The 19,360-nt window shown below is 43.2% G+C and overlaps 1 protein-coding gene across 14 annotated transcripts in view; it reads left to right on the top strand.

Annotated features, from left to right (window-relative positions):
• Positions 1-9,785: 9,785 nt before the first annotated feature.
• DOCK9 (dedicator of cytokinesis 9) overlaps positions 9,786-19,360 on the top strand; it is a 222,272-nt gene continuing 212,697 nt past the window's right edge. For all 14 annotated transcript variants that reach the window (XR_014819789.1, XR_014819790.1, XR_014819791.1 and 11 more), the window contains exon 1: positions 9,786-10,631. Coding sequence is in view for 9 of the 14 variants with exons in the window: in XM_021065839.2 (XP_020921498.1) it covers positions 10,470-10,631 (162 nt within the window). In the remaining 5 variants the exon portion in view is untranslated. The remainder of the gene's footprint in view (positions 10,632-19,360) is intronic.

The following is a 19,360-nucleotide window of genomic DNA, read 5'->3' as shown; positions in this document are numbered from 1 at the left end:
GTACCAGCAGGGATGGAGGGTGTTATTAGGGCAATAGCGTGTCCACTCCTGCCTCTGCCCCTTGACTCCGGAACCAGTGTCTTCTGACTTGGGGAGAGACAGCTGCTTCAAAGCGTATGTAGTACATCGTGTGAGATGGAAAGGCATCCTTTCGGAATGTCCTTACAACTCCTGTCTTCACTTGGCCCTTCCGTTTTGTTCTTGGGGCAGTTGCTTGTAGGGAGTGGGAAGCGTGGTGAGACTGGTGAATTCCAAGTGCTGACGGACGCTGCTTCGTAAGTGGTACATGTGACGTTTTCAAATGGCAGGTCATGAGCATGGCGGTCCTGTGCTTACTGGGCTGTGGCCAGTCACCTCCCTTCCTTCCGTCCCTTCTTCCCTTCCTTCCAGGGAGCTCCATAGACTGGAGAGGCTGGGGTAGAAAATAATACAGTGTAACATGTTCAAGGACACGTATTTGGGGGGGAAATACTCATATGTATACTTATTGGATCATGATTTAAAATTCATTTCTTAATATAATTCATGGTGACGATACTTTGAAAACTACTGGTCCAAGGAGACATTGGGACTTGCGGGTTTCTTCCCTCTAGTTTCCTGTGATGTGTTAGCTCCAGGCCACATGAAGTCAGTGTCGGCTGCAGTCCTGCAGTGGTCCTACCCACCAGGGTGGATTTCTCTGGAAATCTTGTTTACTTCTAACAAGTCAAAGGATGGCAATCATGAGTGAGATCACCTATAAAATGTAACTTTCAGAGTTGTTTAGAAGTTTAAGTGAGACCACGTGACTGAGTTCTGCCCTCAGCATCTGGCAGGTAGTGGGAAATAGGTCCAGGCAATGAACTCTGTTAAAGATGCACCCAGCACTGTTTACGTGGTGTTTTTCTGTAAATTTCACCGTAAGATTTATATTTACTATGTAAATCGCCTCCATTGTTTAGGTGACTAAGGTGACCTAAATCGAGTCAGTTATGTGATTTGAATAAAATTTCAGAACCCCTGTTTATAATCTATTTCTTTCCACCCCTTCTCCGACTTTCTTTCCAAATGATATTTTTACTTGGATCTTGAGAGCCTTGTGGTTAAAGCAGAGATGAAAATTTTGTGGGACTGGATCTGCAAAATAAACTTCTTAGAGTGAATTGGGATAGATGTCTCCACCCTCAGGCCCAGCCCTTGCCTAACAGAATGAATGAGCCAAAGTTATTGACTCAAAAGGTTTCCCTGAAGTGCTCTACAAATTAAAGCAGAATAGCTTTAACTGGCCATTGTTGACGAAGTCATCTCAGCGTTCTCTTCTGTCTGTCCCTCCCATATACAGTGCCAGGAAAACATTTTTGGGAGTTGGCCGTGTTGGAGGCAGTGATGCACTCTGGAGAGAGAGCTGTGTTGAATTGCTTTCAGGAGCAATTCAATCTTTTTAATAAGTTACAGGTGTACAATGTAGCGATTCACAATTTTCAAATGTTATATTCCATTTAGACTTATTATAGAATATTTGCTATAGTCCCCTTGAACAGTAATACATCCTTGGAGCTTATTTTATGCCTAATGTTTGTACCTCTTAATCCCCTACCGATACCTTGCCCCTCCCCCTCCCCTCTCCCCACTGGTAACCACCAGTTAATTCTCTGTATCTGAGTCCGCTTCTTTTTTCTTTCTTTCTTTTTTTTAACTACATTCACTAGTTTGTTGTACTTTTTGGATTCCACATGTAAGTAATATAGCATAGTGTATTTGTCCTCTGTCTGGCTTATTCCATTTAGGATAATACCCTGCAAGTTCATCCATGTTCCTGCAAATGGCAAAATTTCATTCTTTTTTCCGACTGAGCCGTATTCCATTGCATGTATGTACTGCATCTTCTTTATCTGTTCATCTGTTGATGGACAGTTAGGTTGCCTCCATATCTTGGCGATTGTACATAGTGTTGCTATGAACATTCAGGTACATCTATCTTTCTGAGTTAGTATTTTTTTTTTTTTTAATATATACCCAGGAGTGGAATTGTTGGCTTACATGGCAGTTCTATTTTTCATTTTTTTGAGAAACCTCCATACTGTTTTCCACAGTGGCTGTATGAATTTACATTCCCGCCAGCAACGTTTGAGGGCTCCCTTATCTCCACGTCTTTGTCAGAATTCGTTATTTATGTATTTATTTTTATGTTAGCCATTCTGACAGGTGTGAGGTGATATCTTGTAGTTTTGATTTGCATTTCCCTAATGATTGGTGATGTTGAGCATCTTTTTGTGTGCCTCTTGCGTGTCCTTTTGGGAGAAATATTTATTCAGGTCTTCTGCCCATTTTTTATTTTATTTTTTATTTTTAATTGTGCCTGTGGCATTTGGAAGTTCCCTGGCTAGGGATCAGACTTGCTCCACAGCAGTGACAGCGCAGGGAATCCACCAAGCCACCAGGGAACTCCAGTTTGTTTGTTTTTTTGGTGTTGAGATGTATAAGGTATTTATATATTTTACATATTAACCCCTTATCGGTTATATCCTGTGCAAATACTTCCTCACATTCAGTAGGTTGTCTTTGTTTTTTGGTGGTTTCCTTTGCTTTGGTTTTATTTCCTTTGTTTTAGGAGACAGATCAAAAAGATGATTTATCTCAAAGAATGTTCTGCCTGTGTTGTCCCTCATATGGCCTTACATTTTTTAACAACGGAAGACATTATGTATTATACAATTTACCCTTTAAAGTGTACCCTTCAGTGGTTTCCAGTATATTCACAAAGTTATATATCCATCCTTATAATCAATTTGAGGACATTTTTATTACTTTCGAAAGAAACTCTGTACCCCTAAGCTGTTGCCCCCTAATCCTGCCCTACCTAGCTGCCTAGCCCCAGACAGTCACTCATCTATTGTCTCTATAGATTTGCTTATTCTGGACATTTTATACTAACAAAAGTATACAATATGTTGTCCTTTGTGACTGGCTTCTTTCACTTGGCATAGTGTTTTCAAGGTTGTAGTATGGATCAGAAGTTCATTTCTTTTTATTGCTGAATAATATTTCATTGTATGGGTACATAGCATTTTGTTCATCCATTCATCAGTTGGTGGGCATTTGAGTTGTTTCCAGTTTTTGGCTATTGTGAGTAATACTGCTAGGAACAGTCATACACAGATTTTTGTGTGAACATGTTTTCAACCTTCTTGGGTATATAGCTAGGAATGGAATTGCTGGGTCTTATGGTAACTCTGTGCTTAAGGAGGAACTGCCTGTTTTCCAAAGTAGCTGCCCTATTTTACGTTTCTACCAAAAGCGTGTGAGTGATCCGGTCTCTCCACATCCTCCCCAACACTTGTTACTGACGTGTCTTTTTAATGTTAGCCGTCCTCGTAGGTATGAAGTGCCGTCACATGGTTTTGATTTGCATTTCTCCAGTGACTTTTCGTTTGGGTTTTGGCCATTTGTATGTTGTCTTTGGGTTCTGTCTGGTTTTAGTTGGCATCGAGGGATGGCAGTATCTGTAATCTGTGCAACTGGTATGTGGAAACTGGTTTCCCAGAAAAGTTTTCACTTCCTTGACATAGTGAAATTCACTTACACATCAGAGAATGTTTGGTCAAAGTAACATTCTTTTGTTTTAATTTTTATTTATTCTTTTCTTTTTTTGCCTTTTAGGGCTGCACCTGCAGCATATGGAAGTTGCCTGGCTGGGGGTCGAGTTGGAGCTACAGCTGCCTGCCTACACCACAGCCACAGCAGCATGGGATCCAAGCCATGTCTGTGACCTCCACCACAGCTCACAGCAGCACCGGATCCTTAACCCACTGATCAAGGCCAGGGATCAAGTCCACATCCTAATGGATGCTAGTGGGGTTTATAACCCGCTGAGCCACAGTGGGAACTCCACATTCTTTTAAAACGCAATTATAGTTAAGCCACATTCCACCCACAGGGTGAATATAGAAGACCACAGTGAACACAGCCCGCGCCAACATCCAACTGTAAATGGGATACTAAGTGAAACACGAGGAAGCAGAGCAAACTCGTGAGGACAAATGGCCAGAACTCACAGGGACATCCTCTTGGCCTCTGCTAGCCTCTTCCAAGGAAATTCTATTTGGGCAGACAGCTGAAGAGACCACGTAGTGGCAAGATACTGAGTTAAACCACAGAAAAGGTACACAGCATGATTCGTGTGCAAATGCACTCATGAAGCACTTCATGTGCTTCAAATACGGAGTTACGGCCACGGGAACGTTGTCATTACATGTGAAGAGAGGAAAAAATTCAGATCCCACATACCTCAAGTACTTGTATCTTACATTGTAGCAGCAGAATATCTGAAATTTTTACACTCACTGCACCAGTTCAGAAATAGTGTCTCAACATGAATGAGAAAAGGAAATAAAAAGGCTAGTATAAAGTTTGAATTTGCCATTTTAAAAACTATTGCAATTACACTTCAAAAAATAAAAAGAGGAGTTCCCGTGGTGACGCAGTGGTTAACGAATCTGACTGGGAACCATGAGGTTGTGGGTTCGATCCCTGGCCTTGCTCAGTGGGTTAACTATCCGGCGTTGCCGTGAGCTGTGGTGTAGGTTGCAGACGTGGCTTGGATCCCGAGTTGCTGTGGCTGTGGGGTAGGCTGGCGGCTACGGCTCCGATTCGACCCCTAGCCTGGGAACCTCCATATGCTGCAGGAGCGGCCCAAGAAATGGCAAAAAGACCAAAAAAAAAAAAAAAAAAGTTTTTATTTAAAAACACTTCCATAATTCCCATATTAAAAAAAAAAATCTTTTTAATGATCTTTGCTGAAACCTGCACATCTTCACCACTATCTTAATTCCCTTTTCCTGTTCCAACACCCACATTTCTCTCTTTTAATTATTATTATTATTATTATTATTTTTAAACCCACAGGGCTTTTCAAAGGTCATTTATCGTTTACTGATTGAATATAAAATAGGGTGTGGACAGACCAACTTAAATAAGGTTTCTTTGTTCAGCAGAATTCACTGCATTAATATTTGAAGTATGGACTGTTGGGGATGGAGGTAGGCTCTTCATAGGGACTGGCCATCATAAGGATACTTAAGTAGAATGAATGACATGTTGGATTGCATTCTACCCACACTCCACTTATTTAAGTTTATGAAGGGTGGCTGTGCCACGTGTGGTGTGTGGTTACGTGGTGTCTTCATTTCAGCACCGCGGAGTGGACAGAATGCCACTCTCTTCCCAGCCTCCCAAGGTAGGACCCCAGGTCTGACCTGGGTGGAAGGCTTATATCTGTATGAATTCAGTTGATAGTTCTAGATTGTATTAGGCGTCCCTGCAGAGTCTTCTTTATCCACATCTCTCTGAGAAAGTATTAAGTAAATCTACCGCCCAGACAGTTCGGACTTTTCAAAGAGATTCGAAGCAGGAAGACACTTGGCGAGGAGAGAGCTGGGAGTGGGAGCAGCAGCTCCAGATGGCTGTGCTCTGGGGAGGCTCGGACCTGAGAAGTGTTTGGGGTGGTCTCTGTGGCTGAGGGGCTGAGGTGTATCGGGACCAGCAAATCTTCCCCTGAACTTACTGTTGGTACAGGTTTTCCGCTGGTTTGCACAGCGTGGAGCCCCTTTCCCAGACCGAAAATGCATGCCCCGAGGGCAGCCCCAGGTACCTCCCAGGTTAGTGTATTCCTGGGCAGTGGGGCCCCAGCAGCATTCAGACATTGGTGACTGTGTCAGGCATGGTGGCCGTCATGTAGTAATCCTTCATGAAATAGAAAACAGCAGCTATTTACATATTTATAGCAATTTCTTCTTTGAGTTCTCTCCTGTTATTGTATCTGAACTTGAGAACCTTGTGGAATAGGAGGAGTAGATACTATCCTCTGTGCTCTCTCTCTTTCTTTTTTTTTTTTTTTTTTTTTTTTTGGTCTTTTTAGGGCCATACCCATGGCATATGGAGGTTCCCAGGCCAGGGATCTAATCGGAGCTACAGCTACCAGCCTACACCACAGCCACAGCAACGCCAGGCCCAAGCTGCGTCTGTGACCTACACCATGGCTCATGGCACTGCTGGATCTTTAGCCCACTGAGCGAGACCAGGGATTGAAGCCATGTTCTCATGGATGCTAGTTGGGTTGGTTAACTGCTGAGCCACGATGGGAACTCCTGCCCCTCCTATTTTACACAACGGCTTTATTAAGATCTAATTTACCGTTGGAGTCATTCCATATAAACGGGATGCACCCCAGAAGGGTGACAAGATTTATTACACCCAGAGTGAAGTTCTCTGAGAAAAGCAGGGCTGGGCCCAAGCAGGTCCTAAAAAAACTTGACAGAGCAGAGAAAGGAGACCAGCTTGAGGATTTTGTGGTGGTTAGAGGGTGAGGCTGGGGTGAGGGTCCCCGAGAGTGGCCTGAATTTCCCACTGGCGTTGAAGGAGGGTGCCACTGTGGCCCTTTCTATCATTTGCCCACAAGGGGAAGAAAGAGAGGTGAGCCTTGAAAGCTGTTAGCAGTAGAACCTCAAAAAGGAGTCAGGCTCTTTGTTGTATTCACATACCACAAAATTCACCTTTTAAAATGTTCCTTGGAGTTCCCATCGTGGTGCAGTGGTTAACGAATCCGACTAGGAACCATGAGGTTGCGGGTTCGATCCCTGCCCTTGCTCAGTGGGTTAACGATCTGGCGTTGCCGTGAGCTGTGGTGTAGGTTGCAGACATGGCTCAGATCCTGAGTTGCTGTGGCTGTGGCGTAGGCCGGTGGCTACAGCTCCGATTAGACCCCTAGCCAAGGAACCTCCATATGCCGAGGGAGCAGCCCAAGAAATGGCAAAGAGAAAAAAAAATAAAAAATAAAAAATAAAATGTTCCTTATACAACATGGGGAACATAGCCAGTATTTTTAGCAGCTATTAGTGGACTATAACCTTTAAAAATTGTGAATCACTATATGGTACACTGTAACTTACATAATATTGTACACCAACTACTTCAATAAAAAGTGTTCATTCGGGTGGTTTTTAGTATAGCCACAGACTGTATATTGTGTAGAGACAACATATATGCTAGAAACACCAATTTCTGAACATTTTCATTACCCTTAAAAGAAATTCCGTAGCTATTTGCAGTCACCCTCCATCCCTGGTGGCCACTAATCTACACTTTATTTCTATGGATTTACCTTTTCTGGACATTTTGTTCAAAGAGAATTGTATAACAGGAGGTCTTTTTCGCCTGGCTTTTTACACTCAGCATGACTTTTTCTGCATCACCCACATTGCAGCATCCATCAGTACTTCATTCCTTTTTTACGGCTGAATAACATTCCACTGTGTGGTCCTACTGTGCTGTCCTGATTTGTCATATTAGAAGATGACTGACTTGGAATATCTGAGGGTGGGCTGGTACTGGGAGAGCCAGGTATCACTGGCAGAAGAGGAAGTCATGGGTTTGGGTCCCAAAGGGGACATCCAGTCTTGGGAGTGTGTGTAAGTTAGCGGTGATATTTCACGATATGATAGTAAATGTGATCTCTGAATTGAAATATGCACCCTGTAGGTAGCTGAGCTGGTTGCCAATAGATATTATCCATCCATTCATGTCCTCTGACGGAATTCATGGTAATTATCATTTTAAACTATCTGAGATCATTCTGAGGCAGAAAAATAATTGAAACCACATATATATTTTGAAGGATTCATTTTGTCATGCTTTTATTAGCATGAAACTCTCTTTTTGACCTTGTTGAATTCTTGGCTCTAAATGTTTCATGTTTTTCTTGCCCACTAATTTTGTTGGTTGGAAAGTGATTAATATTTAAAATTGATACAAGTTGCTTAAATGCTTATTAATGTATCTCGAAAACAGTGCTTTTTCCTTTGAACGATTGTTAGGAAATTGTTTATTCTCTTCCATTATTTTAAATATTAACTTAGGATTTTAAGTAAATCAGATAGAATATACTAGCAGCTTTAGCTTTGCTTGGTTATCATTTATGATTCTTTGTAAAGTTCAAACATGATCTTTTGTATCTTAATAGTATTCGCTGGCTTCTGTAGCCAGGATGTCTAAAATAAGTAATAATAGTAAGTTAAGTTTAAATTTCTAGGTACCTTTTTTTTCACTTATAGTGATTTTTATTTTTTCCATTACAGCTGGTTTACAGTGTTCTGTCAGTTTTCTACTGTACAGCAAGGTGACCCAGTCACATATACATGTATACATTCTTTTTTCTTACATTATTATGTTCCATCATAAGTGACTAGACATAGTTCCCAGTGCTTTTTTTTTTTAAATGGCCACACTCATGGCATATGGAAGTTCCTGAGCCAGGGATTGAATTCCAGCCACAGATGCAACCTATGCCACAGCTGTGGCAACACTGACTCCTTTAACCCACTGTGCCTGCTGCAGTTGGGTTCTTAATCCACTCTGCCACAGCAGGAACTCCCATCTTTATTTATTTATTCACTTAAGTATTATTTTAAAAATTGTTTCCTTTACAGTACAGAAGTTAGGTTAGTTGGTGAATTTTCTGAAATCTCAAGGCAGTTAGTTTTTTTATTTTTATTTTTTGATTTTTAGGGCCAGACCTGCGGCATATGAAAGTTCCCGGGCTAGGGGTCGAACCCAGAGTTGCAACTGCTGGCCTATACCACAGCCACAGCAATGCCCATCCAAGCCCCATCTGTGAACCACACCACGGCTCATGGCAACACTGGATACTTAAGCCACTGGGCAAGGCCAGGGGTGAAATCTGCATCCTTATGGATAGTAGTTGTGTTTGTTACTCCTGAGCAACAATGGGAACGCTCAAGGCAGATATTTTTTAACCAAGGTGTTTAGTGTTTTAGTCTGCAATATTCATGTTATTTCTCTCCAGCATTGTGATGTCACATCAGACAAGGATCTCCTGATGTCAGGATTTGGGTATCACCTTGGACACTGTAGCCCTGTTTTAACAGAATTACCGTTCTGAAGCCCATCCTCTCCAGATTCTATAGACCACATGTATCTAGTCTGGGGCTTTTTTTTCCACCTGTGGCCAGTATCACTACTCCTTTGCTCTCTGTAGCTATTTGATACACTTTGCATAAAAATTCAGGAGCTAGAGGAACCTAGACTTTTGCTTATATGTTGGGCCTAGTAGGTAAACATGGAAAACAGAAATGTTACAATTATGTGACTGCCTGGTGTTCTCTGAAGATCTGTTTTCACTGTGTTACACAGGTTTCTATTACCAACTTACAGGTACTCAATTATAATTCACTCCAACTTTGAGATCTATAGATAGAAAATGAAAACCATCTGTTGTTTTGTGAAAAAGGGGAGAATAAGAGAACAGATTTTAAAAGAGCAGTAACTTTTCTAGATGCATGTGGTGGGTGGGAGGGGTTTCCCTGTGTGTTCAACTGGTCTTTTTACGTAATTCCCTTTCCATTTTCTAAAAGGAAAACAGCCCGAGCCAACTTGCTGTTATGTCAATGCCAAGCTCTCCTATCAGCCATCCCCAGAGATACGTACCAGGTAGTGTAGTGTTACTGAGTTTTTCTGTGGAGGAAGGACCTGGATTATTTATTCATCAAAAATAATTACCTTGTTATCTGTGGGACTTAAACGGGCATTTGCCATGGCTTCAGAAGGTGCCAGGTCACCCCGTATCCATGTTCTCATTTGCATCTTTGGGTAGGAGACCCAGGAGAATTCCTTTAGGCAGTGCAAAACTTGCCAGCTCCCTTTGTAGCAAAGGGTGGAAGTGGGCAGAAGTCAGGATTGACACAGCAATTTCGTGTTCCCTTGTGGTTTGCTGTCAGCAAGCTGTTACCCACACACGCAAAAGGTTGTTTGAAGTGGGCTTACACATGTTTCCATAGCAGCAGTCATCTTAGTGATTCCTCTCGTTTTTGGACTTTTTTTTTTCCCTTTTGCTTCTCTGTTCCTCGCTGATGCAGGATTAAACAAACAGCATATTTAGGTCAAGGAAAGAGATGTTTGCTAATATAGATGCTAGGCTAAGCATTCTGGGAGAGAGGTTTCTTGCAGCAGATGAACATTCTTTGTGCCTTCCAGCAGCATCTGCAGCAGGGTGGCTGTCTGGCACCGTCTTTTTCATTTTGGGCAGGTTCTGAGATTCAGAACAATCCCAGGCAAATCACAAGAGCCGGCGGTTTTCCAGTAATCACATGGAAATCTTCTGCTTATTTGTTCTTTGACATTAACAGTGAAGAAATCTATTGGAAAAACGATACTTTAAAGGTTTTGGTGCATCCGAGGTGTGTCATCTTGTTTTTGCACCTCCCCTCCTGTTTTCTGCTCGGAGCCCGGATTTTTTTTGTCAGGCTGTTGGGCAGGAGCGGAATCTAGTACAGCAGCTCGGAGCTTCCCTTCTGTTCTGGTGTCGGCAACTGCCTGTCATGAAGATGGTACAGTGGGAGCCTGCTCTGCAGAGCCAAGGACGATGATGTGGAAATGGAGTAGAGCTTGCTAGAAATCTGAACATCCACACCTTGGGGATGGGTTGCACTACTAGTGTGATTCTGTTTAAAGGCATCCGCACCGTTTTTGAAAGAAACTGTGCTTATATGTGCAAACAGCAAGGAGAGAATAATGCCCTTGAATACACAGCCTACAACTGGACAAAAGAAGATTCAGAACTATTGATCTCCTCCTGCCTGGTAAATCCTGTCTCTTAATTAACAAGTAGTTTGATGGTGTTAGAATAAACGAATCTTTACTTGTAAAGCAAATACATTTCTTTATTTCAGTATGCTTGCATAGCCTGTGTGTATAAATGGGTAATTAGTGGCCTTAAGTTTAAATTAGGAGGTGCCTGTTTGTATGTGTGAGAATGTCATGTGTTCATCAAAGCTGATAAGAGAGCAGCTGGACTAAGATAATTGATTACAGAACAGTTTTCTAAGTTAGCTTTATGGGCTTACATGTTCTTGGTATAGTCCCAGAAATAATACTAGGCAAAGCCTGTATTTAGGGTAATTTATGTTTAACCCTCTACCTATGATGGTGAATTATTCGGTCCCTTTACATCTTAGCCTTTTACTTGGCTGGATTTCCTTACTAATGGCTTGTGGTCAGTCCTTCGATTCCGGGGAGACATTTAAAGGGAACATGAAAGAAAACTAATGGGTGTGAGAAACATCTTTACAGTTTTATTATTTTTAAATCCAGCTGTTTCTCATGTTTTCAGGGGAAGGCTCTTGAGAGCCGAAGGAGGCTTCGCTGGCACTTGTGTGTTCTCTCCTCCTTTCCAGCGCACGGGGAGGTGTCAGGGCACAGATGGGTGTGCCTCTCGCTGGCCTGCTCACAGCCGCCCGGGCTCCTCCTCTCTCAGGGTGCCCTGCCATTTCTCCTGTTCTTAGCCCAGTTTTTGTCAGAACGAGTGGGGGGATGATATACGTGGGAGCTTCTGTGCGTGAGGATGGCCAGCAGGCACTCAGTATGGCGAGGGCAGGGCGTGCGGGAACCCCGAAACCTCTCCTGGTCCTTAGGCTGCTGTCTGAGACTGAGAGGGAGGCTGGCGTGCCCTGTGCACCTCGGGATCAGACCAGGTCGCCCCGACCTTGCAGGAGCCCCGAGCGAGTGCATGTTTTGGAGCGGCTTATGTGGTGTTAGCTCCCACAGTCCTTGGGAGGAGAGAAGAGAGAGCATCTTGGGGCATCAGATGCGTTTTGGAAAGCAGAGAGTGTTATGTGGGGGGATGGAGTTTAAGTGGTGCTGTTTTAACTATTAAATATTTTAAACCCTAAGGTATTTTGGGATACGCTTTTGCGAAGAGCTGGCATCAGAGATTAGAAGGACTGGCTCATTACCGTGTCTGTGCCATTAGTGTATCCATACCCCTGACAGCCCTGGAGTGGCGTGGCCTGTGATGCCGTTGCCTCTCCCATGCCACCAGCTTCTGTCCCCCCAGGCTACACTGACTTGTGTTTGGTTAACCTGCCTTTGAGAGACTCTGTGTGTGTTTTTATTTCTGTTTTATTCCAAGAGGGAATATATACTGCCAGGGGCATTGTGGGAGCTCTGGTTCCAGATTCCAAAACACTGGTCTTGTGCCGTGGACTGGATGCTCTCTGCCCACCACCCTTGGCCACAACTGCAGACCCAGAAAGATGGCAGGACCGTGTGTGCATGTAGCCGAGGTGCTGTGGGTGGAAAGATGCCCTTCTCATTCCACACTTGCCTCCCTGCCTCTGTCCTGGACCCTGTGGCTTCTTCTCTGTTTGGCAGATAGTGGTCCTTTGCAAAGGAGAGCCAGACCATCCTTCTCTGCTCAGAGTCAGTTCTAGTGGTTTCAGATCCATCCCCGCCTGCCCACTGCTCCCTCTTTCCTCCTTGATGTCCCGATCCTTCTCTCTGGCCTCTCCTCCTCGGATCTCTACCCAGGCGTTTACCTGGTCCACCCCCGGCCTCTTGTGGGCTTTGCTCAGATGTCGCCTTGGCCTTTGCGCACCGGTGTAATGCTGCTGTGCCCCCAGCACATCCTTCTCTGAGTCCCCACCATAGTTTCTCCCTAATGCTGATCTCACCTGACACACAGTTAAGCGGCAATAACAGCATAAGTACAGCAATAGTAATTAGTGTTGCTGTAGTACTTACGCAGGAGTAAGATTTATGATGGTAGGGATTTTTGTCTGTTTCACTTACTGCTCTGCCCCAACAGCCAGAACGACACCTGATTCCTGGTAAGTGGTTGGTTAATGAGGGAATTCTAGTGAAATAGTTTTAATGGTCCTGAACTTGAACTTGGAGAAGCTGTTGAGAAGACATGTTATCTTCTAAAACCAGTCCTTTTTTTTTTCCCCAAAAAATTTTTTGAGCTATCTTTAGAAGTTATATGGTCCAAGGCTGGCTGTTCTGTGGGCGCGCTATGGTCCTGAGTGACAGTTGATGATACTGTCTTTGGATATTGCCTGGGCTGTCTCTGTTGAGGCCTCTTCTGTGATGTGGGCATTTAGGACCTTCTCGTCCTTTGGTTCGATCCAGCCAAACCCTTTACGAAGAGAGGGCTGCCCACCGGCACCCCCTCAGGCCTGCTCCATGCAGAGCAGGCTGCCCTTCCCATCAGGCAGGCGTGGGTCACTGTCAGGCTCCTCAGCCTTGGTCGGGAGGGTGTCTGTCCTTCCTGCAGCTCCGGCCTGTGGCTCTGCCTTACTGTCAGCAGGTAGAGCTGCACGGTGCCTGCTCCTCAGGGTATAACCCCCACCCCGCCACTCAATGCGTAACAAACCTGGTGGAGGAGACATCCTGGTCATGAGGCCACCCTTCTTCTAGAGATTCTGCAGTATCCCAGGTATCTGTCTGCCTGTCCATCGGCACCTGCACGGGGGGACTATCTCATTTTGGCCTCAGTGGAATCGCTGCTCCTGAACTAAGCTTTGTGTTTTTCTCTTGCCCACACCGAAGGGCATCATAGAAACATCCTTATGAAAGTCATGTCCACTGTGAGGGTGTTGAGGGCACTGCTCATTTGCTTTCAGAGCAGCAGAGTGGCACCGACAGTGTAGTTGGCTAAGAGTGCCAACTGGAGCCAGGCTTCAGGATTTGAATCCCAGATCCACTGCTTGCTTGCTGTGTGAGTTCAGACAATTTACTTAACCTCTCTGTTCCTCAGGTTCTTTAATCCATTAAATGCAGATAATAACAGTACTTATTACCTCATGGTGTTGCTAAATGAGTGAATAGGTCTAAAGTTCTTAGGACAGCGTGTAAGTTAGTGCTAATTGTTAGCAGTCATAATTATTTCTGTTTTTTAGTACTCCTTTTATGAGGAGCCCTGGAAGGAATTTCTTCTCTCCATGCTCTGAATGGTTGTGCTTTTCCTGAGGAACTGCTTTATTTTTCTTGGATACATTATGATTATGCAGCTGACCTCAGCTTTCGCTTCAATTGACTATTAAAAGCAAGTTCACATATATGATCTGGTTCTAACAGATACATAGATTCTTTCAAAATGATTTGTTTTTTTGTATTGCCCTTAAACCTTTGCTTCTTATTTTCCTGTACTACTATTTTATCATTGTCTGCTTTTTCTCATCTGCTTATTAAAATACTTTTAATCTTCTTCTGTATGTATTTATGTAAATCACCTTAAATCCTTTTCAAACAAAGCAGAATATGTATTAATAATCTAATAGAGAACTATATAGTGAAGAAAAAACCTTTAAGTTGGCTCTGAAGCAAAATCAGATTTCTTTGTTTAAACATTAAATTAATTTAATTCCATAAAAATCTTATTTTATTAAGCTTGCCTTTTTTTTTTACATTTTCTTCTAACGTAAGTTGCATGTTTTTCTCGTGCTAAATGCTGTATCAGAATTAAGACATTTTTCTATAATTCAGTTGGCATTTGTGCTATATGTTAAATCTTTATCTTTTATCTAAAAATTACTTGTTTTTTTATTAAAGTATACTTGTTTAAAAAAATCAATTATCTTGAATGCAGACATTAGTTTTGTGAGGCCGAAGCTGTGTGATCGTGTACAGGAAGCTTCTTTTTATGCCTAAAAGACACGAATCAGCCCCACGATGGGTGGTACACTGGGGAAAGGGCTTATCTGGCAGTTGTGGACTGACTGAATTTCAAGTGCGCACGCTTAAATTTTGGTTAGTGATTCTGCCATGGTGGAGGGGCAGGACTGAGTTGGGACAGATTTTCTTCCCGTGTATAGGTATTTTTTTCTAAAGTCTCTCTTTTCTAATTAATGAAAGTTCAGCTCCCTCAGGTTTGCCTTTGAGTGCTTCTTTGTGCTGACTGTTGGATGTCCAGGAATGAGGGGGGCGCTCAGGCCCCAATGGGCACGGTCAGAGGGCATGAAGGCACGGCTTGGCCCAGGCGCCTTCCACCAGGAGGGGCAGCTTGAGCGGAGACAAAACGCTCATAAATCCCATTTTTCCTCATCTGGGAGGTTTGTGATGGACTCAGCCTGGGTGACTAGACCTTGACCTGTTTTACTCGTAGCCAGAACTAGAATCTTCCCTGCTCTTCCTGTGTCAGTGGACAAACTGAGGAGCCGTGGGATTGTTCTGTGCCGTATTCTCTTTTTCCCAGTTATAACCGGTGTGGAAGAACTCACTTGCTCGGTTCGAACCCTGAAGCAGCGAGGCCTCTGTCAGCAGCTTCATAGGGAGCAGTGAGGAAGGCACACTCCTGCCGGTCACCAGGGCAGAAAACAAGCTTTCTTTTTTTTTTTTTGTCTTTTTTTTTTTTTTTTTTTTTTTTTGCTATTTCTTGGGCCGCTCCCACGGCATATGGAGGTTCCCAGGCTAGGGGTCCAATCGGAGCTATAGCCACCTGGCCTACACCAGAGCCACAGCAACGCGGGATCCGAGCCGCGTCTGCAACCTACACCACAGCTCACGGCAATGCTGGATCCCCAACCCACTGAGCAAGGGCAGGGACCGAACCCTCAACCTCATGGTTCCTAGTCGGATTCGTTAACCACTGCGCCACGACGGGAACTCCCAGAAAACAAGCTTTCTTGTCTTCAGTTTCTTTTGTGACACGCTGCGATGATAGAGCGATCATTTTATCCATTGTAAATTAGCAGTTACCCTTTTTCTCTTACCTCCCTAAACCTTTGGAGTTTTCGTGCTTCTCCTGTTACAATATTGGCTACCTGTCCTCAGTGGTTTCTCAGCTTGTCTCGCTGCATAGAATTTTATCAGACCGCCGTAGTCGCCCCAGGCTCAACAGGCCTTCCTCGTGTAAGATAGCTCTTGGCTGGAAGAATCCTTGGCCTTCTCCCGTGTGCCCTGTGCGGAGAGCAGAGTGGCAGGCCATACGCTCTTCGCTCTCTGGAGCCTGTAGTGCTGCGTGTGTGTGGCTGGCTGGCTGGGGGCCAGGGAGGGGAGGTAATGGTATAACCAGGGACAGAAGGCACGTGAAAAGTGTGTAACCCCTGCCCACTTGAGGCAGTGGGGAAAGGAAGGGCCGATCTGGATTATTTTAGGTGTTCTCTCCTAACAGTTTCTTATACCGCCACAACTGCCTTGAGGTTTAAGAAAACAGAAACCTGCTTGGCTGCCTTCTGGAACACTCCTTTGGTTCTAGGTCTGGTCACAGGACCATGGCTTTGGGTAGGCGCAGTTTTCCATTTTATTTCCATCCTTCCTAATGATGCCCAGGAGGTTTGGTTACCTCTTTTGATCCCAGCAGTAAATTGGGTTGATGTTTTCAAGGAACAGTCTGCTCAGATTCCTAGATCCATTTCCTGCATCCTGAGATGGCATTGCTTTATCGATGCTGCTTTTTGTGAGTGCAGCCAGCACGAGCTAGCAAGAGAGAGTATTGTACATTTCCCCAGTGATTTAAAAAATTTACCATCTTTTTAATATTATTATTCAATCGTAAATAGGAAATTAATACTCATAGAAACCCAGTGTACTGTATGTGCTGATATAAACGTTTTGAGGCAAAACCTTCTAGAATTTCATCCATGGGAAGTGTTGCTCATAAAAATTATATATATCTAGATATATATTTATCTATATCTATATCTAGGTAGGTAGGTAGAGTTGCCATGGACTGAACTGTGTTCTTTTTCCTACCTGCAATTGATACGTACAAGCCTAAATCTGCAGGGTGACTGCATCTGGAGATTGGGTCTTTAGTTAAATGCGGTTGTAAGGGTGGGGCCCTAACCCAGTAGGACTGTGGTCATCGGAGAAGAGGGAGAAATCTCTCTGCCATGTGAGCACACAGCCAGAGGCAGCTGTCTGTGACCCAGGAGGAGGGTCCTTACCAGGAACCGACCGACCGTGCTGGCACCCTGACCTTGAACAGTAGCCTCCAGAACTCTGAGAAAATAAATTTCTGTTGTTTAGGCCACTCAGTCTGTGGTATTTTGTTATGGCAGCCCAAGCTGGCTCTTAACAATACTGGCTAGTATTTTGTTATCTAGTCTTGTTACTTGATTTAAATAGACTCACAAGCATCTTTCCATGTTCATGAGTATGCTATAATCATATCTCATTCTTAATAGCGTCATGTCATTGTATGGACGTGTCTTAGTTCATTTCAGGCTGCTATAACAGATTAACATAGATTGAGTGACTTATAAACAATAAATGTGTGTTTCTCACAGTTCTGGAGGATGGGAAATTCAAATCAAGGCATCTATAGATTTGCTGTCTGGTGAGGACCCACTTCTTGTTCACTGGGTGGCTGTCCTCTCACATGGAGGAGCGGGTGAGGGAGCTCTTTGGGGGCCTCTTTTTTTTTTTTTTTTTTTTAGGGCCGCACCCTTGGCATGTGGAGGTTCCCAGGTTAGGGGTCGAATCGGAGCTGTAGCCACCGGGCTACGCCACAGCCACAGCAACACCAGATCTGTGACCTACGCTATAGCTCACAGTAACGCCAGATCCTTAACCCGCTGAGTGAGGCCAGGGATTGAACCTGCAACCTCATGGTTCCTAGTCGGATTCTTTTCCACTGAGCCACGACAGGAACTCCAAGGGGGCCTCTTTTATAAAGAGCGTTAACCCCCTTCATGGTGGTTCCAACCTCAGGGGTCTCCCCTCCAAACACCTACGCATTGGGAATTAGGTTTCAACGTCTGAATTATGTGGGGCCACAAACATTCACGGTGGAGGAAGTGACATTTTATTTAACCTATACCCATTCCATTTGTTTTGCAATTGCCAATGTATGATAAACGTCTTTGCATAAGTACTTGAAATACTTGTTAAATTATTTTCTTAGCACAGACTTCTAGACTTGGAATAGCTGGGTCAAAATATATTTGCTTTAGGAGTTCCTGTTGTGGCGCAGTGGTTAACGAACCTGACTAGGAACCATGAGGTTGTAGGTTCCATTCCTGGCCTTGCTCGGTGGGTGAAGAATCCGGTGTTGCCGTGAGCTGTGGTGTAGGTCGAAGATGCAGCTTGGATCCCACGTTGCTCTGGCTCTGGTGTAGGCCAGGGCTACAACTCCGATTAGACCCCTAACCTGGGAACCTCCATATGCCGAGGGAGCAGCCCTAGAAAAGGCAAAAAGACAAAAAATTAAAAAATATATATATATAAATTATATTCGCTTTTAAAAAATTTTGTTACCTGTAGCCAGATTGCCCTCCAGAAATACTGTTTTGCGATTTTTAAAAATTGAAGATGAGAAAATGTGTTTTCTGCCCTTGTAACTTCTTCAAGCAGTTTGCCTTCATTATTGCTTTTTATTAAGCTGTTGATGGAGTTAGCTGCTCAGCAGAATAATATCAGCTTAGATTGCTATATGCTTAGGCAGTAACATAGTCATACAGTCATACCAGGGTTCAAATTAGCACTAATTTTGCCTCAACTTCTGGAAGCATGACCACTAGCATTCTTAAATATCCCAGGGGAATTCTGAAATGTTCCATTGTAGGGGCTGGAATGTGTTTATTCTGGGAGGTCTTCAACCTTTTAGAGTTGGTAGCTTTTTCATAGACATTAAAGAGGAAAGAGCCACAGAAATATTGAGTGGAAACAGATGAGTAAGACTGTTATTGTTTTGCTCGGCTTGCTTTTTTGATATTCAGACTAGCTGACTTATGTTTCTCCTGCAGATTTGGGGAGAAGCAACAACTTTTTTGTTGTGTAAAAGTAGCACTGATTATCTTTCATATTTAGAATACATAATCACCTTAGAAAATTTGGAGACTACAGAGAAAAATAAAGAGGAAAACAAAACCAGCCATAGTCCACAACCCAGAAATAATTACTGCTTAACATGTATTGTGTTTTCTAATATTTTCCCCTGTTTATGCAGATATAAAAATACTATAATATTCCATAAATAATTCTGATGCTTTTTTCTCTTACCATTTTCTCTTTTTTTTTACCTTTTTCCCCCCTTTAAAAGTTTTATTGAAATACAGTTGATTTACAGTGGTGAGTTTTGCTGTACAACAAAGTCAGTGTCATACATGTAACACATCCATTCTCTTTCAGATTCTTTTCCCATCTTACGTTTTCTCATGCCCATGATGTTCAGCTAACATGTTATTTAATATGTGTGTAATAGTCCATTGTGATGTATTTACTAGAATTTCTTGAAATACCTTTCTCTTGTTAGGCATTCAGGTTGTCATACATTAGGCTTACTGGTGACATCTTTACCCAAACAGCTTTCTATGGATCCGTAATTATTTTCATGGGCTAGATTCACAGTCATGAACTTGTTCTGGCAGGAGCGAATTTTTAGAAGGCCCTTTAAGGCATATTGTTTTTATTCCTTGACGATTGATCCAAGTTACATTCCTAGCACCAGTGAATATTAATCTTGTTTTAAATATGATTGCCAACATCATCTTGCCAGTTTGAGAGACAAAGATAAAATTTCACACTCCAAATTCTTTATGTTCCTGTCAAATATTTCTCCATTTTGTCATTTGACTTTAATTTTGTTTAC

Source organism: Sus scrofa, chromosome 11 (genome assembly GCF_054392235.1).
Source record: "Sus scrofa isolate SSC_HxYL_T2T_F1_AM1 chromosome 11, Sscrofa_HxYL_maternal_Yorkshire_Landrace_v2.0, whole genome shotgun sequence".
Taxonomy (NCBI): domain Eukaryota; kingdom Metazoa; phylum Chordata; class Mammalia; order Artiodactyla; family Suidae; genus Sus; species Sus scrofa.
This window is presented reverse-complemented; position numbering and strand designations above follow the sequence as displayed.